General features: G+C 40.1%; 4 protein-coding genes across 4 annotated transcripts; 2 read left to right on the top strand and 2 right to left on the bottom strand.

The window, feature by feature from the left end:
• Positions 1–64: 64 nt before the first annotated feature.
• Positions 65–4,523, top strand: LOC109478828 (coenzyme Q-binding protein COQ10 homolog A, mitochondrial-like). Its single transcript, XM_019780647.1, has 5 exons — positions 65–222; positions 784–957; positions 1,571–1,763; positions 2,495–2,596; positions 3,059–4,523. Exons 1-5 carry the CDS (start codon positions 134–136, stop codon positions 3,215–3,217), a joined length of 717 nt encoding a protein of 238 aa, XP_019636206.1. The 5' UTR covers positions 65–133; the 3' UTR covers positions 3,218–4,523.
• Positions 4,524–5,407: 884 nt separating this feature from the next.
• On the bottom strand, positions 5,408–14,157 carry LOC109478769 (60 kDa heat shock protein, mitochondrial-like). The gene is made up of 12 exons (XM_019780525.1): positions 14,041–14,157; positions 13,062–13,248; positions 12,065–12,187; positions 11,520–11,644; positions 10,758–10,941; positions 10,313–10,406; positions 9,811–9,979; positions 9,070–9,169; positions 8,405–8,650; positions 7,745–7,919; positions 7,128–7,306; positions 5,408–6,635 (listed from the first exon to the last, which is right to left on the bottom strand). The coding sequence occupies exons 2-12, from the start codon at positions 13,233–13,235 to the stop codon at positions 6,474–6,476; spliced, it is 1,731 nt and encodes a 576-aa protein (XP_019636084.1). The 5' UTR covers positions 13,236–13,248; positions 14,041–14,157; the 3' UTR covers positions 5,408–6,473.
• Positions 14,158–14,586: 429 nt separating this feature from the next.
• Positions 14,587–17,110, top strand: LOC109478770 (10 kDa heat shock protein, mitochondrial-like). The gene is made up of 4 exons (XM_019780526.1): positions 14,587–14,726; positions 15,677–15,838; positions 16,198–16,287; positions 16,839–17,110. The coding sequence occupies exons 1-4, from the start codon at positions 14,724–14,726 to the stop codon at positions 16,896–16,898; spliced, it is 315 nt and encodes a 104-aa protein (XP_019636085.1). The 5' UTR covers positions 14,587–14,723; the 3' UTR covers positions 16,899–17,110.
• A 1,145-nt stretch (positions 17,111–18,255) lies between these two features.
• On the bottom strand, positions 18,256–19,776 carry LOC109478768 (histone H2A-beta, sperm-like). The gene is made up of 2 exons (XM_019780524.1): positions 19,439–19,776; positions 18,256–18,967 (listed from the first exon to the last, which is right to left on the bottom strand). The coding sequence occupies exons 1-2, from the start codon at positions 19,678–19,680 to the stop codon at positions 18,787–18,789; spliced, it is 423 nt and encodes a 140-aa protein (XP_019636083.1). The 5' UTR covers positions 19,681–19,776; the 3' UTR covers positions 18,256–18,786.
• Between the last annotated feature and the right edge of the window lie 599 nt (positions 19,777–20,375).

Here is a 20,375-nt window from a genome sequence, read left to right as displayed (position 1 = left end):
AATTCATTTATCGATCACGTCTTTTACGGAAATTTCCGAAAATAGCCGAGCAAGGAAGCTTATGAAAGCCCACGTCATCCAACGTCATCGATGACGTAGCCAGTAAAGGGTAACCTTCCGAGGCGAAGAGAAGATGGCTTCAAGCTTCAACAACCTGTCGAAACTCGGCAAGGCGTCTGTACAGATTGTCAGGGCCGAGATCGGGCTTTTGAACGCCAGAACGTGAGACTCCGTTTCCTGTAGCAGCAAAACACATACATTTTCACGAGTTTTTGGCGCGAATTCCGGCGTGACGTACCCAGGTCGATGTGACCTGAGCATGTCCAAACGCCGGTATGGGAGGGGGGCGATATGTAACAAGCTGGGAAATACCTTTTTGTCTGCATTTTTATGATGTCCCGTATCAACATATTATGATAGTCTTTGTATTTTGAGCCAAACATAATGTCTGAATCTTCATTCTGAATGTTACTTTTGGTAGACATATAATTTTTTCTCTTGTTATATAACATATTTGGCAAGGTGTCATAATTATAAGAATTAGGAGAGTAGAAACAGAAACTTGAGAAAGACACTCCTGGTGCATGGTCCCGGGCCAGGGATCAAACACACGCCAAACCCAGGCACCAGCTTACAGCCCTGATGCTCTAACGATTCGGCTAAAAGGTCCAGACACCCCCACTGTTACCTGTGTCATAATCACTCACTCACTAGCTTGATATGAAATTATACACTTCTAAGTTGAACTTCTCAAATGTAATTATACCTTTCAAAATGTTTCAGATGCTATTACACGTGTCGTGTGCTGACAGTAAAAACACCAGAGCTGCTGACAAAACCGGATGATGTCCAGATCACACAGAGCAGAACCTTCTTCAACCCATTTGACAAGGCAGCAGAACTCAGTCCCTTCAAGTCCAACAGGAGAAAGGAGTACTCGGAGAGAAGAATCTTAGGGTACCAGTCTTTGCCTTATTTTCTGATAGTGATATAATGTGAAGTCATTATGGATGTATTTTACATGTGTATTTGTCTGTGTGTATGCATCCATAGTTTTATAACAGTTGACCTGAATTAGTGTGTTGTATAATTGTATAGTACATGTACTAGTATGTGACTTCAACCAAGGAGGTTCTATCATTCTCCATGCTTAAATCATGGAGCTAGTATCCATGCCTTTAAATTCCTTGCGTAGGGTCGCATGTCGTAATGGCAGAGCATTTGGCTCAGAACCAAGAGGTCCCAGGTTCGAATCCTTCCCCCAACCTTGTGCCCTTGGGAAAGGCACTACACATACCTTTCCTCACTTCGCTCAAGTTTTTTTTTTTTTAAATTTCAAACAAGTCTTATTCAAAATCTTAACTGTTGTCTACACCTTCAACTTGTCTTTCCATTGTACCCCAAATGCTAACAACTTGGCCCAGTAGTTTTCTGGTTTTCCCTTTCAGCTACCTTACCTCTGTAAGGTGTCGCAACTTCAAGTATGTGACTGTGTGATTCATATACAGTAATGTACACATTTGAGAAAATGTTTCATGTTTATAAAACTTTGTCACCTTTCCCCTGACAGATACACCATGGATGAGATGTACAGGGTAGTAGCTGATGTGAATGAGTACAAACACTTTGTGCCGTGGTGTCTGAGCTCCAGTGTTGTGGCACAGAAGCCTGGGCACGCCAAGGCCAAACTTGAGGTTGGCTTCTCACCTCTGGTGGAGAGATACACGTCAACACTCACACTGGCTCGGCCACATCTTGTCAAGGTAAATAGCTGAAACAGCCAGCTTGCAAACGCAATGCACTAACCGCTAGGCCAAAAGGTCCGGACCCGTCTGACAAGCCAGTTAGTAGCACTTAAAACCTCACTGTTACACTCGTCTACTCCTCCATTTCTTACCAAGATTTGAATCTGAAGCACATACAAACACACATAAGGCGGTAACAGAAAGACACCTTGGCCCCGGGAATTGAACCCAGGTTGCCAGCTTTTGAACTTGAAACTATACATTATATGCTTGTAAACTAAATATATAATTTAATTATTCTAAAACTTATTGAGAAACCAAATGAATCATATACACTGTATGTTGTAGACAGTGAATATTTGATGCAGAAAGAGTCAAGGGTCAATGACCTTTAGGACAGTGTGACCTTAATTCTTCCATGCCAAGCCTTTTTAGGAAAGGTCATGTATCTTGAAATATGTGGGATAAATTTGCCATCCACTCCACATAAACAGTTATGTAATATTAAAGAAAATCTTTTAACATCATTACAGGCTACGTGATTAAAAAGAAATTAACCAGTTGTGAGATGAGTTTTAAAGAGAAACATCGGTTTCTTCTTTTCCTATACATAAATTTGAGGTCACTGACCTGCAGGAGACACTGTGTGGTTACATGGTTACAGGAAGTTTTTTTATTTCACCTTGTACATTGTATTTAGGTGGCTTTGGGCTTGTTCAAGTAATATTGATTTTTCTGTTCTATCCCAGGCAGTATGTACTGATGGCAAGCTGTTCAATCATCTGATCACGGTGTGGAGGTTCAGCCCTGGTCTACCTGACAACCCCAGGACATGCACTCTGGACTTCTGGGTAAGCAAGAGATCATGGGATAGCAGCTGAAGAAAAAAGACTCGATATGACAATCAACTTTGATATCATGAAAACACTTGTGTCTTTGATTTGTCTAATACAGTAGTATGATTTGAGTTTATCCCGTGTACATTTGTGAAGGGTTTGCTTGAATTTTGATATCTTTTGTTCTAACAGAGATTGTTCTCATCTAGAGCTTTCTACCCGTCACCCTGGTCTTCTTCAATAGACTGACCCAGTGAGACTTGTCACATGGCTTCTCTGAAGTGTGACGTTAACTTTGGGGTAAGTCTCACTGGGTCAGTCTATTGAAAAAGACCTGAGTGACTGGTTGAAAGCTCTAGGTGAGAACAATCTCTTGCGTTAGATTACAGAATAAAAGTTTGAACTTTAAACAAGTAACTATGTGTACTAACACAGATGAACTTTAATGACAGTATGATATCTTTTATGTTGTTTCAGATATCGTTTGAGTTCCGGTCAGCGCTGCACTCAAAGTTGGCGTACATGTTCTTTGATGAGGTGGTGAAGAAGATGGTGAAGGCGTTTGAGAAACGAGCTGCGGCAGTTTACGGGGAGACAGCGATTAGGTCTCAGATTATCTCTCACAGTACATCATGATGGGGGTTTATCTTGGGATGAACAACAGACATATAGGGAAAATTTGTCAGCAGATTTGGATAAAAATTGTTTTGATATTTTGTGCTGCTAAATAAAGTTACTGCCTGTACAATATTAAGGTACAAATTCACGATTTTATGGACAAAATTTGGCATGCGTTTCTTAGAAATAAAAGATGAGGACTGTTTTATGTATGGAGGTAAGGATTGACACCCAGACTGTACAAAAGGAGTATTGTGTATGCTGAGAAAAGACAGATACTTTATGAAAAGTAATGTGTACGTGTAAGTCATAAATGGTGGCCCCTAATTGGTTGAGTCCAGGGCTTTTAAATCATGTATTTTTGAAAGCGACACCAAGAAAAAAAGTTTGTCTCCAATTTTTTTTAAATGTCCTAATTCCCTTGGCAGAATATCTTGTAGCTCAGAATTGCTTGTCTGACAATTACATTTTGTACATATATATTAAATAGGAACACATATTTGTGATGGTTGCATAAGACAAAAACACTACTACTGGATTTTGAGAATGATCAAACAAAAAAGATTAGGTACTTGATCAAGCCTTACACTGTGATCAGTCAATTCACTGTAGAAATGCAACTCAGGAAAAATCAAGGACCATTACTCACAGAGATGTTAGCAGTTAAGTTGGGTACCGTAATTTCAGTTGAAAACAAGGGCTGAATCACTCATTAACACTTTTAGTTGACTTGTTTCTCACAGATGTTTTACAACTTACTTTCTCATCTTGTGGACTGATATTGCTTTATTAAGAAACAGTTGATGAGTTCTTCATTTAAGTTATAGATGTTTGTAAATAAGTAAAGAAAAGTATGGATTTTTTCTTCGCTGATATGAACATTCAAACAGAAATCCATATAAAATTGTTCATTTGGTATTTATTTAATACATATATTTATATTAAATGATTGGATCAAGTTTGTTGAGAAAACCTTTTGAAGTGAAAGTCAATGTTTGGAACGTGAACGGTAATGCAATCTAATAACAGAAAAAATGGTTTTATTTGTTATAAGGACTTCACAGTTGCATGTGATTTTACATTCTAAAGTATTAAAAGTTTATGAGTATTTAAAAATACATATTTTTAGATCAAACAGAAAGGTGGAAATTAATTTCCATAGTAGGTTCTGTGATGAACTTGAACATTTGGTATTGTGCTGGATGTTGTCATTTAAAATCTTACTATTGTATTCTTAGGAAGCTAGTATTGAGAGCTACTGAAATGTCTTGTGTTGTAATTTCACCATATTTAAACTTTATTTGTTTTGATCACTATGCACTTCTCAGTCACAACCTCTTGTCTGATTTAGATCTGGTATAGTAAAATAAATACAAACAGAAAACAATACTGGTATCCTTTGCATGGTTTGTTTTTATTTTTCATACTTTATTCATTATCCCTGCCTCGCTTTACTTTTATTGTTGCTTGTTTAAAATGCATTGTGCTATAAACACAACAACTTTGCATAATATCTTGTTGGCAGAACTGTAGTGGTGATGAAGTTAGAAATGTAAAACAGGGCACAACATTGTCTTTGGTTTGAGATGAAAGTTCAGCATCAAAGAGAATGCATGTGTGTGTGTGTTCTAAATAGTGAGACTGGAGGTGCAATACACAGAAATGATGTCAAATACTTTGGCATCGTATACCCCCTCCCTATGTTTACTTATGCAGCACCATTGTTGCTAGATGGATGCTCAAGCGTTCATACAATATTCATATTGTTCTTGTTTTACAGGTTACAGCAATGAAGATGTCAGCACTTCTGTCCAGTTTGACTGCATTGATGCATTGGAATAGGAAATTTTTAATCATACGCAAATGTTCATAAATGAATAAATCTTTGAACCAATTTTTGATGTCGTTTTCTCATAAGGTAGACTGACATCGGAAGAAAGTGTCTGGGGGATACATGTCTTCCCTAAACAAGGCCCCCTTAACAGAAACTATCACTCTAGTCACTTGTAGGAACAAAAGCTGCCTTGCCAGACGATCTTTCTACCAGGCTTCTTGATTGATTTACAACTCAATGGGGTATCAGGGAAGACTGGTTCTCTCAGAGAAGTCCAGTAGTCAGAAAATGTTAGTCTGTTTTCTGACATCTGTTACACTCTACCTCTCCAACATCTGCTTGGAGAAAAGCATCGACTCACAAGAAACTGGAAGTAACAATTCGAGACCTTTTATTGGACGAGAAGAGAATCTGTTACATCTCATGGTGGACTGATCTAACAATGATGCATGCTGCACTCATACACAAGTAACGGGCACTGATGGTGAGGACAATACAGGCCTACGACTTTTGTCACATGATTGCGTACAGTCTTCAGAAAATGTTCTAGCTCCTGTATAAGCAAGGAGATTTTGACGCTCGTTGCTATAATGTGGCCCAGTGTTCTAGCCAGTGCTGTCTTTCCGTCATTTGACTGGATTCTGTAGCTCGTGACGGACAAAAATTGTGTCCAATCCGTTCTCTTTGACAGACAAAAAACAGCATGTAAAGATATACATTTGTACATCAAACTAAGCTTAGTTTACCAGCATCTTAAAGGGGCAAGATTTGATTTGACATGATGTTATGTTAAACAAAATTGAAATGACAGAATAATTTCAGGCTGGCTGAAACACTGATGCAGCCTGAAGATCTGTACATCTGTGAGGGCACAAGTAGCTTGTCCAAGTGTTAATGCTGTTGGTTTTCACTCCATGGACAGTCAACTATAGACTAACACACCATATATGCTAGCAGAGTAGGAATGGTCCAATCTAATAATTGCATGGGATCCATCAAATTTACATTTATACATCTCTCTTCCATACAACTACTGTTATATGCTACCTCTCTAACACCTAAACTTTTAAATTTTTGTTAATAATTTCACATCTTGATGGTTAATATACTATAATCTTTTCCCCATTCACCACTCAGTGATGTTGTTAGCCCGTTTTGTGACATCTGGGTCTCAAGTCTTCTATGGAGTTGTCTTTAGACGGATTTGAGAGTCTTGTAGTGAGCAGGAGATCCTAAGTCAAGGTCATACAATAACATACAGAGGTCACAGTATCCAAGTAACTAACCACGATTTGACAGTTCTTCACAGAACACAATATTTCCCAGCTATGTATAAAATGATGTCCTCAGAATTGGATCCACATTGGAATAACTTGAGAAAACCCCTTCTTTACAAGAAAAAAATGTTCTTCCTAGTTCAGTTTTTCTTTTTTTTTTTCTTTACATCATTCCTCCCATGCCCCCCATACCGCCCATCCCCCCCATGCCTCCCATGCCACCAGGCATTGGTGGATCCTCCTTTGGAATTTCTGTGATGACGGATTCTGCCGTTGACAACAAAGACGCCACGCCCGCCGCATCGACTATGGCTGTCCTCACAACCTACGTTGACAAAACAGAAGAGTCAGTAACTTTGTACAACACAATAGATACAAAATTGCAAGTCTGGACACTTTTTTAAAAGCTTAACAGTCTCAACTACCATCCTCACTCACAGTAGACAATCACATAAGTTTACAACCATGTTTTGTCAAATGTCAAAATACATGTTTGTAAAACACAACCGAGGCACTTCACACAATGTATGGATGACACTGTACTTCACGATAAACAATTTGATTGGGAAAGGTAACTATCATTGTTTCAGATGATGCAAAGAAAACTAAGATCAAATTGAAAATGTCTCATTTTAGATAATCAATGAAAATTAGGTGCAATATTGCAGCTCCGTAGCTGTAGCTGAAAAAAAGTTGTTTCTGCAAATAGTTTCATCAGGTTAGTAGAACATAGAATATTGGGATTTTCTTTAACACATCCAGAGAGGTAAGCAAGGTAAAAGCCATTACTGGTTATTTTTTGGTGTCTGCTGCATACCTTTGTGGGGTCGATGATGCCAGCCTTTATCAAGTCTGTGTACTCTCCCTTCAGCGCGTCAAAGCCTTCGTCCGCAGACATCGCCTTGACCTTTTCCACGACCAGCATGCCCTCAATGCCTGCGTTCTTGGCTATCGTGAAGCAGGGCATCTGTAGGGCCTGTCTTACTATATCAACTCCTGTAAAAGGGGAAAATGATGATTGTTATTTCTTAATGCAATAGAGAGTGTGAGTTACAGATCAAAACTTCACCAGTAACAAGGAGGATTTAAACTGAATTACACATGACTTACTAAGGTAAAAGCTTAGAAGCTTTCAGATGGCATCCACCATCTTTCTTTAGTTACTAAAACTAAAATTTTGCTAGATATACTATAGTGACTTCATTGCAAAGAAACCAAAAGCACTGTAGTTTTAGGCACTGTGGAAACAATTTGTAAAACTGTACAAAATAAAAACAGCTCTCCAAACTGAGGATATAGATGTACATGTACCCTTGCATGTTTCCACTAAGCACATGAAGTCAACCTGGGCACTGGGACTTGCAATAAACTATTCCTAACAATAAGAGATCACACAAACTCATTTTGCCTGTTATACAAAGAGAAGAAAATTACCAGTTTTTTGGTCATTGTTTTCACACTTAATGCCATCCAGTGCAGGCAGACACCTCAGGAGAGCGGTACCACCACCAGGCACGATGCCCTCCTCTACCGCAGCTCTCGTCGCGCACAACGCATCGTTCACACGGTCTTTCTTCTCGTTAACCTCCACTTCACTAGAGCCACCAATCTGAATCACATTTGAGGGGAATGAGTGATTAACATTTTGCTACCATTTCTCTACAGGTTATGGCTTCAGGCAACAGGGAGACTTAATGATTTTTTCAAGCTTTTAATATAATGGATCCTATGAGGTATGAGCACTCTAGGGAACAAAGTTTATTTCTAAGTACTTATCTAAAGTTACTTTTGATATGGCAGTAGACATCAGATTTGGATTGGCTTGAGTAGACAAGCTTCTTCATTTATCGATAAGATGGGGAAAGAATAATGGGTTCATCATTTGTCTCTGCCACCTATACAAGATACACCTTACCCAATACAAAAATAGTGCTCGTATAACCTACAGATATATCTGCTGACTGAAGACTCAGCAACATTTTACTTTTTGTTTCAACAAAAATTGCACATTTTGTACAAATATCAAGAAGTACCAGGCTACAAAATGTAACAAACCAAGCAACTTCTTGCAAACAGTAACTTGGGAAACAGTACCTTCAAAACTGCGACACCATCTGACAGCTTGGCAAGTCTCTCGTTTAGTTTCTCTTTCTCGTACTCGGACGTCGTTCCTTCAAGTTCTTCCACGATCTGTGCCGCTCGTTTCTCGATGTCGGCCTTGTTGCCCTTGCCCTTGAGGAGCAGCGTGTCGTCCTTGGTGACCACGACCTCCCCAACTTGACCAAGGTCATGTGGTTGAAGGTCTTCTAGTTTGACTTCCATGGCTTCATCACCAAACACCTAGTGGTGACAGAATAGGAAAAGATTATTATTGTACTTGTGCATTTGTTTGCAGGCAGAAAACATGTTTCTGCTCTGTTTCTTCTTCTCCAAACGCATTAGGTCAATGACCTGGACCAGAAATATGTCACTATGGTAACTGGTGCTATAACAGACACCCTGTGGTGTTGGGTTACATTATGGCCCATTTTACACACAGGCAAAACCTTTGCGTACAAAACTTATGTACAAATGCGAGTGTTCGAAAGTTGCATGCAACAAAATGTTCTATTATGAATTTGCTTTGCAAATGAATTTGCTTTTCTAGTTTACTCTCAAGTATTACTACTTTTATCCGTAGTATGTGGGGAAGACATACATGAGCAAAATGTTGAAAGGTTTGTTTAAAGTTGCAGACTTAAATAGGCAGGATATCTCACCATAGCTCCTGTGGCAATGCCCATGTCCACCAGTTGGTTTTTCCTGTTGTCTCCGAAACCTGGAGCCTTCACTGCTACAATCTGCAGACCCACCTTTAACCTGCGAGAGGACGAAGAGTGTATAGTATCTTAAGATTTAAAACAAATGGATTTAGTGTAAAAATCAATCATACAATAACTCATATCATATAAACTGTTACATCTTGAAGTTAAGTCTATTGGTGTCTTTGCGTCTGTGCAGTGCTGCTATGGGTGAGTGTACCAGAAATAAAGAAATGGAAAGAAAAAAAGGTGAGCTTGAGGTCAGAAAGACTAATCATTGCCAACATGTTTGGTTTCTGGGGTTGAGTCTTTCATCATACCTCAAGGAACACCTTCAGAAAAATGTATTATCACATGCTCAGTAGTCTCTACCAAGAAAACTGTACTCCTATAGCAACTAACTTCCCTGTCATGTTATCTGAGTATTTGGCAAAAATTTCTCTTTTTACCAGCCACCTGGTAAAGCCTGGTAGAGACTAGAGATATCCTACAATTTCTATTAAGCTTAGCACTCAGCATCTATGAGAAATGAATATGGTAAGGTCAAACACACAACACTACCAGCGGGCTGGTCCCCGCTGTGTAAGTGCTTGCCCAACTGTATGGCCCATGGGCTACAGAAATGGAGATGGGCACCAGGCCTATGCTCCACATGGAGTGGAACAGAACTTTTTTTCAACAATGACTAGTATATCCTACCTGTTGAGTACTAGTGTGCTGAGTGCTTCTCCATCGATGTCCTCCGCGATGATAATGAGCGGTTTCCTCTGTTGGTTGGCGATCTCGAGCGCGGGAATGATGGACTGGACAGACGAGATCTTCTTCTGACTCAGCAGGACAAACGCATCCTGGTACTCCACCTTCTGGCCTGGAGGATCATGGGTAGGGTAAAGTGGAATCATGGGTAAAAATGCCAATGTCGTTCCTAGTAGGAATTTCAATCTCCTTTTATATGCAAAATTTATTCTATGTGAGATAATTTGTTCGGTGAATTTGCTTATCACATCAAGCAAACAATTAAATGTGAAATGTTTGAAGAGCAACAGAAGACATCAGATTTGGATTGGCTTGAGTAGACAAGCTTCTTCATTTATCGATAAGATGGGGAAAGAATAATGAGTTCATCATTTGCCTCTGTTGCTCTCAATGATAAAGTCATTGTTCTTGTGCATTGAATCTAAGCTGTTATATTGCAACATACCTTTCGCTGTGTTGATGAAGTAAGGAGAAATGTAGCCTCTGTCGAATTTCAGGCCCTCAATAATTTCAAGTTCATCAGATAGCGTCTTGCCGTCCTGGAAATTAGATGAAAGACATTTTAGACAATAGCATTTTTTTTTCAATTTTTCAAGAAAATAAAAGAATCCTAACAGTAACCTAACCCTTCAAGTAGAAGTATATCATGCATAAGGGGAGAAAGAATTGACGAAACTCAGAAGGCATCAGATTTGGATTGGCTTGAGTAGACAAGCTTCTTCAGTTATCGATAAGATGGGGAAAGAATAATGAGTTCATCATTTGCCTCTGTAATGCAAAGAAGACCTTATTTTTTAACAAATGAAAACAGTCACCTAAGCTACTTTTTAGTACACTGTTTTAACAGACATGTTGCTTGGTTGTCCTTCCTTTCTATGACCTTTACTGACCTTGACTGTGATGACGCCATTGCGTCCGACCTTCTTCATGGCGTTGGAGATGAGATCGCCGATGACCTTGTCCCCGTTGGCAGAGATGGTGGCCACCTGGGCGATCTCCTCCGGGGTGGTGACTGCTCGCGACATCTTCTTCAAGGAGTCCACAACAACATCTACTGCCATCATGACTCCCTGCCTGTGGAAATGTACACAAACTCGGTTCTAGTCGACTTTCCACATTCTCTTTAGGTGCAACAATCATTTTTGCCAAATCTCTCGTAAGGTTTTAAAAGCATCAAATGCAATTTTAGGGCAGAAAACAAACAAAAAAATAAATTCTGGATGCGGAAATCTGTCTGATATTGACGTACTGCAATTTCTTAGCATATTTTTGTCATCATTTCATCTTCAAATGGCCCAAAAACAAGCTACATGAGGAGTCGCTTTATGTTTGGCACCACCAATAAAAAGCCAGAACCAGCCTACGATACGAAACAAGCAAAATCTTTTCGTCAGAGACATCTATTGTTGCTCAGACTGTCCAGAAGACAAGCTATCTCTCCACCCCCTGCCAGTACCAGTGGGTTCTCCCTTTCGGGCTCTGGCACGAAACAGGGAGCTCATAGCGTGGACTTTCATCATCGCATGACAAACATCTATTAATCCCGTTCTTTGACAGACGGGAACTCCTTTTTTCAGAGAAATACTGCTATACATGACATGCATGAAGAAGTGACAAACGTTAAGCAAAGAGCAGTATTTTGTTTCTTGTACCTGACTTCAATGGGGTTCCCACCACGGCTGATCTTATCGAAGCCTTCCTTGGCGATCGTGCGAGCGAGAACGGTGGCCGTTGTCGTGCCATCTCCCGCCTCCTCATTTGTGTTGTTTGCGACATCCTACAGCAAAATCCAAAGCATGTATCCAGTGTAAGAAATGAGCTTCAAGAAACACTTATCTGCAATCTTAAGAATCACTGAGAATGAATTATACAACACGCTACTTACACTTGATCTTTTGTTGCAAATGTGCTTAATCTCTTACAACGTCTAAGCATTTTACCAAAGGAAAAGTAGAAAAAAGGCTGTTATTGTTGCTCAGACTGTCCAGAAGACAAGATATCTCTTTACCCCCTGCCAGCACCAGTGGGTTCTCCCTTGCGGGCTCTGGCACGAAACAGGGAGCTCATAGCGTGGACTTTCATCATCGCAACATGGCAGCCATTTTGTCCTTGAAACAGACTACACAAGGACACCAGTCTCATATCTTAACAAGAGGTGCTCTTGATTTCCGATGTTGTGATGCTGGCACCTACGCACCTGTACAAGTTTAGCTCCGACGTTGTGCCATTTGTCCTTCAGTTCTATCGCCTTGGCAACGGTCACGCCGTCCTTCGTGATCTTCGGGCTGCCCCAGCTCTGTTCAATGATGACGTTTCGACCCTGTAGGAAGAAATGTTCAAAGAAATAACTATAATATGTACTATAAAGACCTGTACATGTATTGGGGTGATGAATTTTTGTTTCCTTTTCTAGCTTGCAGATAGCTTATGCAAACTAAGAGGCATCAGATTTGGATTGGCTTGAGTAGACAAGCTTCTTCATTTATCGATAAGATGGGGAAAGAATAATGGGTTCATCATCTGCCTCTGTTGCATGGAGCTATATCATAACTTTCTCTGACTCTTGAGTATGGTTAGCCCATTCAGTCAATCATTTAAATCAATGTGATGCTGCAATTGCTGTTATGGTTTACATAAGCCAAGAATGCCCCACACTGACTTCTAGTGCAATCTTCCATCTGCTTGCATCACCCAAATTTACATAAATCTTGTCAATAAATTCCCCAAAGTACTGAAGGGTAATTTAAGCCATGACCACAGTATATGGTATAAAAAAGGGGTGGGGGGGTGTATAAAAGTTTTGGACTTTCATGCTATACATGGGCGTCAGCTGGCTTGTACAACCGTATGAGGTAGCTATGACCAAATTAGGACTTTGTAATGACCACATGGGATGAGATACACATAAGGGAGAATTCTGTTACAGATATTACATCATCATCATCTTGATGCGAGAGTTTCACGGATGATATTATGATATTACATAAGTTGCAACTTAACTTGAAACAATATATATATATATACTTTTACTACAGTAATTTGTTGAACACTTCCAGGCTTCTAGCTAGGGTCAAAACTAGGGTCTTCAATAACTGAACAACCACTTTGATTTCAGCTTTAATGCTTGAACAACCACTATGATTGACAGCTGCCAATCAACCACAGATGATTGACAGGTGCCGCTCAGTGCCCACCTTAGGCCCCAGCGTCACAGCCACAGCATCTGCCAGCTGGTCCACACCCTGGATCATCAGCGCCCGGGCGTCAGCGCCGAACTTGATGTCCTTGGCGTACCCTCGTCTGGCGACCGGCGCGAGCAGCCGAGACGCGGGCCGCAGCTGCCGAACCAACCCGGGGAGTCGGTACATCTTCAACTAGAGGCTGGGACGACAAGAGGGAAAGATAATTGAAACATGTGAGAAAAGATAAAAGGACAAATGCAAAATTGAGATCTGGAACTGCATGTCATTGTTAATTTAGGGCAAAGGGTTGTTCTTTGAAATCTATCACCTTGTGAAAAAAAAAAAAAAAACCTAAAAAAATTATTGTGACTTGGAAATTTTGAAACTTTCTGGATTTAGAATCAAATATTGCCGTGGATAAAAAAAGGTTGAATAATTATGCATAAGATTTATTTCTGTGAAGATTACGCAAGAGGGAATGATGCAACAGAACTGGTCTGAACCGGTTACTAGTAGCTTTCACTAAAGGACTTTCTATCCTAGACCAACAACTTGATCAAGTCTTCAAAATTGCCATGTTAACAAAATCATAGATCAACACCTCACGTTTAGCCGGTCGATACATACGACACCCACGTTGTCCCCTGCGCCCCCCTCCCCACATCAACCGGCAAAGTCAAACTCGGCTCAAAGAAAACGTGCACGAAAGCCTCTCTCAATTTCAAAAGAGCTTACACGTGCAAACGTATAAACATATGGATCTTAAGTAGTTGTTATTACTGAAAGTATGTAAAAATACATGCGTTACATGTTACGGCATCGGATTTAAATCACACCAGATCGTGCACGCACGTGGTCACCCCTAACCCTCCTCTTTTCTAGAAACTTCGTCCGCAACGCTGCTCTTTTTCAACCTCAAAAAACTCCCCTCCATATATTTTCTGCAGGATTTTGCAGCGCGTGCAAGATCTAGATGTTCTTCGGGACTTACTGTGTAAAAATGAAGGTTGAGGGGCGGAGGAAAGGAGAGAAAACCGGGGTTAGGTTGCCGCACCTCGTGCCCTCAGGTCCCAAAGTGTGAATCGCGTCCACTTTGAAAGAGTGATCTACGCTCGGCGAGGTCATTCCTCCAACCAAATATGGTAATTAGCAGTGGCCCCAAACCGTGTATAACACATGTTTTAGGTAACTCATCATTACCTAACAATCGTTCTAAGTATTACCAAGTACACATTTTATGCAAATTATCAAATGGTATATTTCAGAAAAAATTTATTCGCATTTATCGTCTAAATACTGAGGAAATAGTTATCTAAATCTTATATAATATCTGTATGCTCGATACAGGGCAATTCTTCTGGAACCTACCGGCATTGTGCTTTACAGATCTGAATGGTAAACAGTGAAATAGATAAAGTACGTCATATTAAACTGACATTGCTGCTTTATATTCATGTATAAACCATAAAGGAAGAAACTGATTTATGGAAAATCATATTTCTGGGATGAAATATCATAAAAATCTCTTACTTCCGGTCTGATCGGTTCTCGTGCACTCCCGGAAGTGCCGGTGTGCGCATGTGTGGAGGGACCATGTGTGCATGTGTGATCAGTTTCTAGCATTTTCGTCCTTCAGGGTGAGGGTGACGCAAGGGAAAACCACTTTGCTTCAAAATGGTGAGATTTCTGCATTTTTATTGCCAACCATATGAGCAGTATTAGACAAAGCTGACAAGTAGATTGAGATATATTTGATCTATGTTGCAATTCAAGTAGAAAACGCCTGCATTGTAGCGTATTTTGGCTTGTCACATGGGTGAATAGCTAGCACGTGGGAGGGGGGTTTAATCTCTAAGATTTACTAGAAGGCCTGTCTTCATGATGTTGCATCTCAAGTCAACGATCCCGGCTAACATCTAATTTGACGTTGAGTGTATTTTGTTATGATCAGAGGATGACTAGCAGTATAAACGTATGGCATGACAGAACCCCATGGCCCCCTATGTTGCAACTTAATTTTATGTGCAAGAAAATTTAATTACTAGTACTAGTATAATATTAATAAGCTGCTTGCTGAAGACCTGTAACTTACAACAGCATGATTTATATGCTGAGAGAAGAGAAGAGAGGGGAGAGAAGTCTGTACTCCTGCAAGTATTCTACCTCAGTACCTTTAACCTTACACAGGTCATAGGTCATCTGATCATGACATATAATATTTTATCAAGGTTGATATTTTGTGGGACTGTCTGCTGTATTGGGACCTTACATTGAATGCTTACGACGAGTACCCATTGAAACTATAATTGAACAGTATGAAACAAAGGATAGAAACTTGAAAGTGAGTGATGTGGTCAAGTGTGTCAATGTCTAATGCAGCTGTTGTGCACCTCCTTTCTTGGAGAGCATCTCAGTAACTACCATCTTGGGAGTAAGAACCTAGTGGGTTCCCACAGGATCATTCCTGTAGGCCTTAGCCACACCCCCTTCCCATCACCAGGGTTGGACAAGTAAAAGTACTGTTGGGGCAAGTGGATGTGCAATAAAGTTCATTTGTCATTGTCATGATGTAAGGAAAAATTCTTCTGGAGTTTTAACAGAACGGAATGATCTTTGTTTTTGCACAGGCGAGAGCACTGAAGAGCTTCATTCCACTGTTTGACCGGGTCTTAGTGCAGAAATTTGCAGCCGAGACGACAACAAAAGGGGGCATCATGCTTCCCGAGAAGGCGGTCGGAAAAGTTCTGGATGCGACGGTGGTCGCTGTCGGACCTGGATCACGGAATTCTGTAAGTTTCATCCTCTAATGATCTGGTTGGTTGAGAAGTCAGTTATTCTGTATTTTTTTTCTAGTCTCCAACAGACTCCTTTGCAGGCTGAATAAAAGCAGACCTTTTAAGTTTTATGGCTGGCTAACTCCCTGGCCAATTATATCCCTTTTTAGGCCAATATCGACTATTTATTCAGCCTCAAAAGGAGTCTGATGGAGACTACATGTAAGTGTGTTGAAAGGAAGCTGAATTATGTATTCTCCTTTAGTAGTACAGTTACATTTGTGCACTGCAATAAGAGTAAGAGAGATTATCTTTAAGTTATTAGTTGCTGTTGACGATGGTCTAACCCTGAATCTTTCATTTTGACTTTATAGAAAGGTGACCTCGTGGCATGCAGTGTGAAACCAGGAGACAGAGTGCTGCTCCCAGAGTTTGGAGGCACCAAGCTCAAACTAGAAGACCAGGTAATAATACATAAGTATTATAACTATTACCAACATAGAATTAAGACCAGTGTTCTATCCAGTGTTCATTTTTCTGTCCTTTGCAGGAACTTATTACTCATGACAGACAGAAATTTTGCCCAATCCATCATCTTTGATGAACAAAAACCAGTGTGTAAAACTGTAAAGATATGGAAAAGTATATCATTTACTAAACTAGGCTTAGTCTTCTACCAGCAAAATTTGCCTCTCAAAATGTAGGATATAGCATTTCAGAGTATCAAGATATAAAAACATTCTCAAGTGAGCATGCCACACTTTGGATTGCTGCACTAAGTCAAACAAGATTGAGATGACTGGCTACAACACTGATGAAGACCAAACAACATTTGACTAGTTTTTTTTGTTGGCTTGTCTGTGTTACAACAATGTATGCACTGAACCAGGTCAATATAGAAAATGTCTTGCCATATTGTTGTACATTTTCTTCTTACTTTTGTTTTCCATAGACACTGTCAGTGCTCTGACCTTGCGACAGTTACTGACATTTGCATATGTCCTTGTCTTTTCAGGAGTATCATCTCTTCAGGGACGGAGACATTCTTGGCAAATTCTTAGAGTCCGACAAATAATGATAAGACATGATAAGGTCCCATCACTGTACAACTTTGTTCCATGTCAGAGAAGAGAATATGTGTAGGTGTATGAATGTGGTATACTACTAGTCTGGTATTGAGAAAAAAGAAATACATGTATGAACATTTGAAGACATATGCCAATATTGTCAAATTCTGAAAGAGTAGAAGACACCCACAAGGGAAGAGAAAATACCTGGAAGTACAACTCTTTGAACTGGTGTAAGAGTTTTGGTATATGTTGAAATAACCACCTTATGTAGGAAGCTTTTTGTTGATATTGTCTTCATTCTGTGCTAGGTGTAGCCTGGTAGAAAGGTACATTTAATCTGCACAACTACTAGTATGTAAGCTGGACTTTGTTTAACTTACAAGTTGGTCATAGTTTATTGACTAATCAGGATATGTTTTGTGATTCTCAATAAACAAGATATCATTCCTACACATTTTTTTCTTTCCTTGATCACTTAGCTAGCAAGCAACCCTTCAAGTGAAGTAGACATACAAAAGCAGTATATAGTAGAGTGGATTCTTTGCTCAAGCTACTAGTAACTGGCTAACCGGAGACGGTGAATCAGACGACAGTAAACAGATTCAAGAGTACTAGTAGTATTGAAGAATACATACGGAAGAAGATGACCATAGGAGCTACTAAGGGCTATCCGCCTTCTGGCTCCTGATTTGCAGAGACGAAGTCTCTACAATCCAGGTAAATTAATCTAGCACACCAAAGTTGTCCCTCAGTAAGACATCTGAAACAACATAGTTCCTGTGTAGAACTTTTATTCAGGCTGTACAGATCCCTCTTACTGAGGAATGACTGCAGTGTGCTAGTTATTAGCTTGAGGAATGAATCCACTCTAATAGAAATACAGAAGCAATTTGCCTTTTTCTGACAAAACGGCATACCTGGACATAATAAAATATATATAAACCTGATAAGTTTTGTGAAATTAACCAGATCAGGGATTATTAGGAGCCCCAGGCACAACCCCCATCTCTCCACTGGTTGCCAAAGTTAAATTTCTAAATTGGAAGATCACTTATTTAAGACCTTTAAATTTTAAGCTTAAAGGATTATTACTTAGCCAGGGAATATAATGATATACCAAATGCTATAAGGGCTATTCAGTATTGACGGAGAATAAGAAAAGTCCAAGTATTTTGAAAATTACTGAAATTTTTTACAACATATATATTTGCGACTAAGTTAAGAGAATTTTACAAGTGTACCCCATATATAAGCTAACATATCCAAGGAAGATTCATATACTCATTGTGTTCATCATTAAAACACCAATTTATTGAAAATTTACAACAATCATACAAGGCCTTCACAATATAAATACAAACATTTTTACAATTTCCATTTACAAAGAATGACAAACTTCACTCCATTTTTACAGTCTCCATTTACACAAGAATTACAAGCGTCACACCATTTTCAACCTTCCTTTCACATACAGGCATTTCTGTCAAGTTCAGTTTTCTTTGCTCTTGTCTGAGCGATGTGTGCTAACATGTTACTGCTGGTTATTCTGATGCAACTTATATATTATCTAGAGTAAAAACGTGATATTGCACATCTTACTAGGATTCAGTCAAGAATAAAACATTCATTTTTCCTCTCATCCATCAAAGGACATTCGTCAGAACGGTCATAGTCGATTCATCTAAAGCTATAAAAGTTCCGCTACTGAGTCGTTGCCAAGAAAACAACGCAAAATCCTTATCATTAAGCCACATCTTAAAAGTATCCGAAAAAGGTACACGCAAGAGAAGAAACGGAACCTTTACGCACTTTTTAAAGTGTGCTTAAAGAATAGATTTTGTGTAGTCAAATGTCAGGAGTCAAATGTCAGTATTTCGTGGGGAAAAATCCAGTTCAGTACTCCTGTGACTGAGAAGACGGTTGTTCTCCACCTTTGCGGGCGCCGGTCTTCTTGGGCAGGAGCTGGTTGTGGATGTTGGGCAGCACGCCGCCCTGAGCGATGGTCACTCCGGACATCAGCTGGTTCAACTCCTCGTCGTTTCTGACCGCTAGTTGGATATGGCGGGGGATAATCCTGGAACAACACAAGTTGAAGAACGATAGATTTAACAGAAAGATAATCTACAGATTATTCACCAGAAAGAGTGGAGGAAAGACGCATAAGAAAAAAGGTATTAATGCACAAGTCACTATTGAAAAGCAACTAGAGGAACGTTAACGAACGGTTGAACAGCACGTGCTAATCGGTGGCTGGAAGACTATTAGATTAACAAAATATTTTTAGACATTGACATTTTCCACATCCATTTCTAAAAAAAAATGACAGTACAGAGAACAGTGACTCATTCTTGACGTGTTTCAGAAGTATAGCCTCTGCTTGAAAGTAGTAGGCACGTGTTGCCAAAGACTTTCCAAGACAAGGAATTTCAGGACAAGTTTTGTCTTGTCTCAAGCTGACCTAGTGCTTGTTCTGGACCGTCGAGCTGGAATTTGCCCAGCCAAGATTCTATATGTACTTGTACTGATTGGAAACTTTTTACTTTACCTGCTCTTCTTGTTGTCCCTGGCCGCGTTACCGGACAGCTCCAGGACTTCGGCGGTCAGGTACTCCAGCACGGCCGCCAGGTACACGGGAGCGCCCGCTCCGATCCGCTCCGCGTACTTCCCCTTCGACAGGTATCTCTTGATGCGGCCGACTGGGAACTGGAGACCCGCCTTGGCTGACTTGGTCCGCTGGCTACCGGCGGCTTTAGCGCCCGCTGCTTTTCCCTTACCGCGTCCAGACATTGTCGTACTTGAAGATTACACCACGTGGACTAAGCAAAAAAAGACGAATCGACCTCCTAGACGGGACTCAAGAAATGCCTGTACAGGGCACTCTTTCTGATGTCTTATATAGCCCACACACAGGTGTATTTAGATTGCGGTATGCACAGGTGTTTATAGGTCTCCTACTGTCCACCTGTTAGCTGCAGGTTGATTGGTCGTTAAAGCCTAATTGTTTCACAGATCTTAATGTTTTCATCACAACCATTTAAGGTAATACATTGTACAGTGCAAATGCATTAGTGAGCAATATGTCAATCAATCAACTGCATGGACGCTGTGAAATACATAGTTGCGATTTGAAGTACATTGTACTAGTATACTTGAACGCAAGGATAGAAGAAGTAAACTGTAGAAATATATAATCGTTAACGTCTATACGTTTTATTCGCGTTGTCAAATTGTATTGGCATATGTATATTTCTCTATACCTGCAAGAGGGCGTTATTTTCGGTTACCTGCAAGATAGGGGTGGTAATGACATACCAATTGGGTACCCCTCTAGGGGGTAATGAAGAGTCGGCCATATTGGATCCGCCGAGCTGGGAGGAGATTTCCGGGTTCAGAGTCGCGCGAACTTTTCGACGATTTTCGTCCCTTCCCAGGAAAAATGCCAAGTTTCGAGACGATTTTATGAAGGAGTAAACTTTTCTCAG

The sequence above is a fragment of the Branchiostoma belcheri genome, unplaced genomic scaffold (genome assembly GCF_001625305.1).
Source record: "Branchiostoma belcheri isolate BF01 breed outbred unplaced genomic scaffold, Haploidv18h27 scaffold45, whole genome shotgun sequence".
NCBI lineage: Eukaryota > Metazoa > Chordata > Leptocardii > Amphioxiformes > Branchiostomatidae > Branchiostoma > Branchiostoma belcheri.
Note: the sequence above shows the minus strand (reverse complement) of the source record. Positions and strands in the feature narration are given on the sequence as shown.

What these genes read in the sequence shown, in the direction of transcription:
- LOC109478770 (XM_019780526.1), top strand. An exon ending in GACCTGGATCACGGAATTCT is followed by an intron (nt 15,839 to 16,197) that starts GTAAGTTTCATC and finishes TTGACTTTATAG; the next exon opens with AAAGGTGACCTCGTGGCATG. An exon ending in AGCTCAAACTAGAAGACCAG is followed by an intron (nt 16,288 to 16,838) that starts GTAATAATACAT and finishes TTGTCTTTTCAG; the next exon opens with GAGTATCATCTCTTCAGGGA.
- LOC109478768 (XM_019780524.1), bottom strand. Translation starts at nt 19,680, where the DNA reads ATGTCTGGACGCGGTAAGGGAAAAGCAGCGGGCGCTAAAGCCGCCGGT. An exon ending in AGGGACAACAAGAAGAGCAG is followed by an intron (nt 18,968 to 19,438) that starts GTAAAGTAAAAA and finishes GTGTTGTTCCAG; the next exon opens with GATTATCCCCCGCCATATCC.
- LOC109478769 (XM_019780525.1), bottom strand. Translation starts at nt 13,235, where the DNA reads ATGTACCGACTCCCCGGGTTGGTTCGGCAGCTGCGGCCCGCGTCTCGG. An exon ending in ATGGCGTCATCACAGTCAAG is followed by an intron (nt 10,407 to 10,757) that starts GTCAGTAAAGGT and finishes TCTAATTTCCAG; the next exon opens with GACGGCAAGACGCTATCTGA. An exon ending in AAACAATGACCAAAAAACTG is followed by an intron (nt 7,307 to 7,744) that starts GTAATTTTCTTC and finishes CCCCTTTTACAG; the next exon opens with GAGTTGATATAGTAAGACAG.
- LOC109478828 (XM_019780647.1), top strand. Translation starts at nt 134, where the DNA reads ATGGCTTCAAGCTTCAACAACCTGTCGAAACTCGGCAAGGCGTCTGTA. An exon ending in TCGGAGAGAAGAATCTTAGG is followed by an intron (nt 958 to 1,570) that starts GTACCAGTCTTT and finishes TTCCCCTGACAG; the next exon opens with ATACACCATGGATGAGATGT. An exon ending in CATGCACTCTGGACTTCTGG is followed by an intron (nt 2,597 to 3,058) that starts GTAAGCAAGAGA and finishes ATGTTGTTTCAG; the next exon opens with ATATCGTTTGAGTTCCGGTC.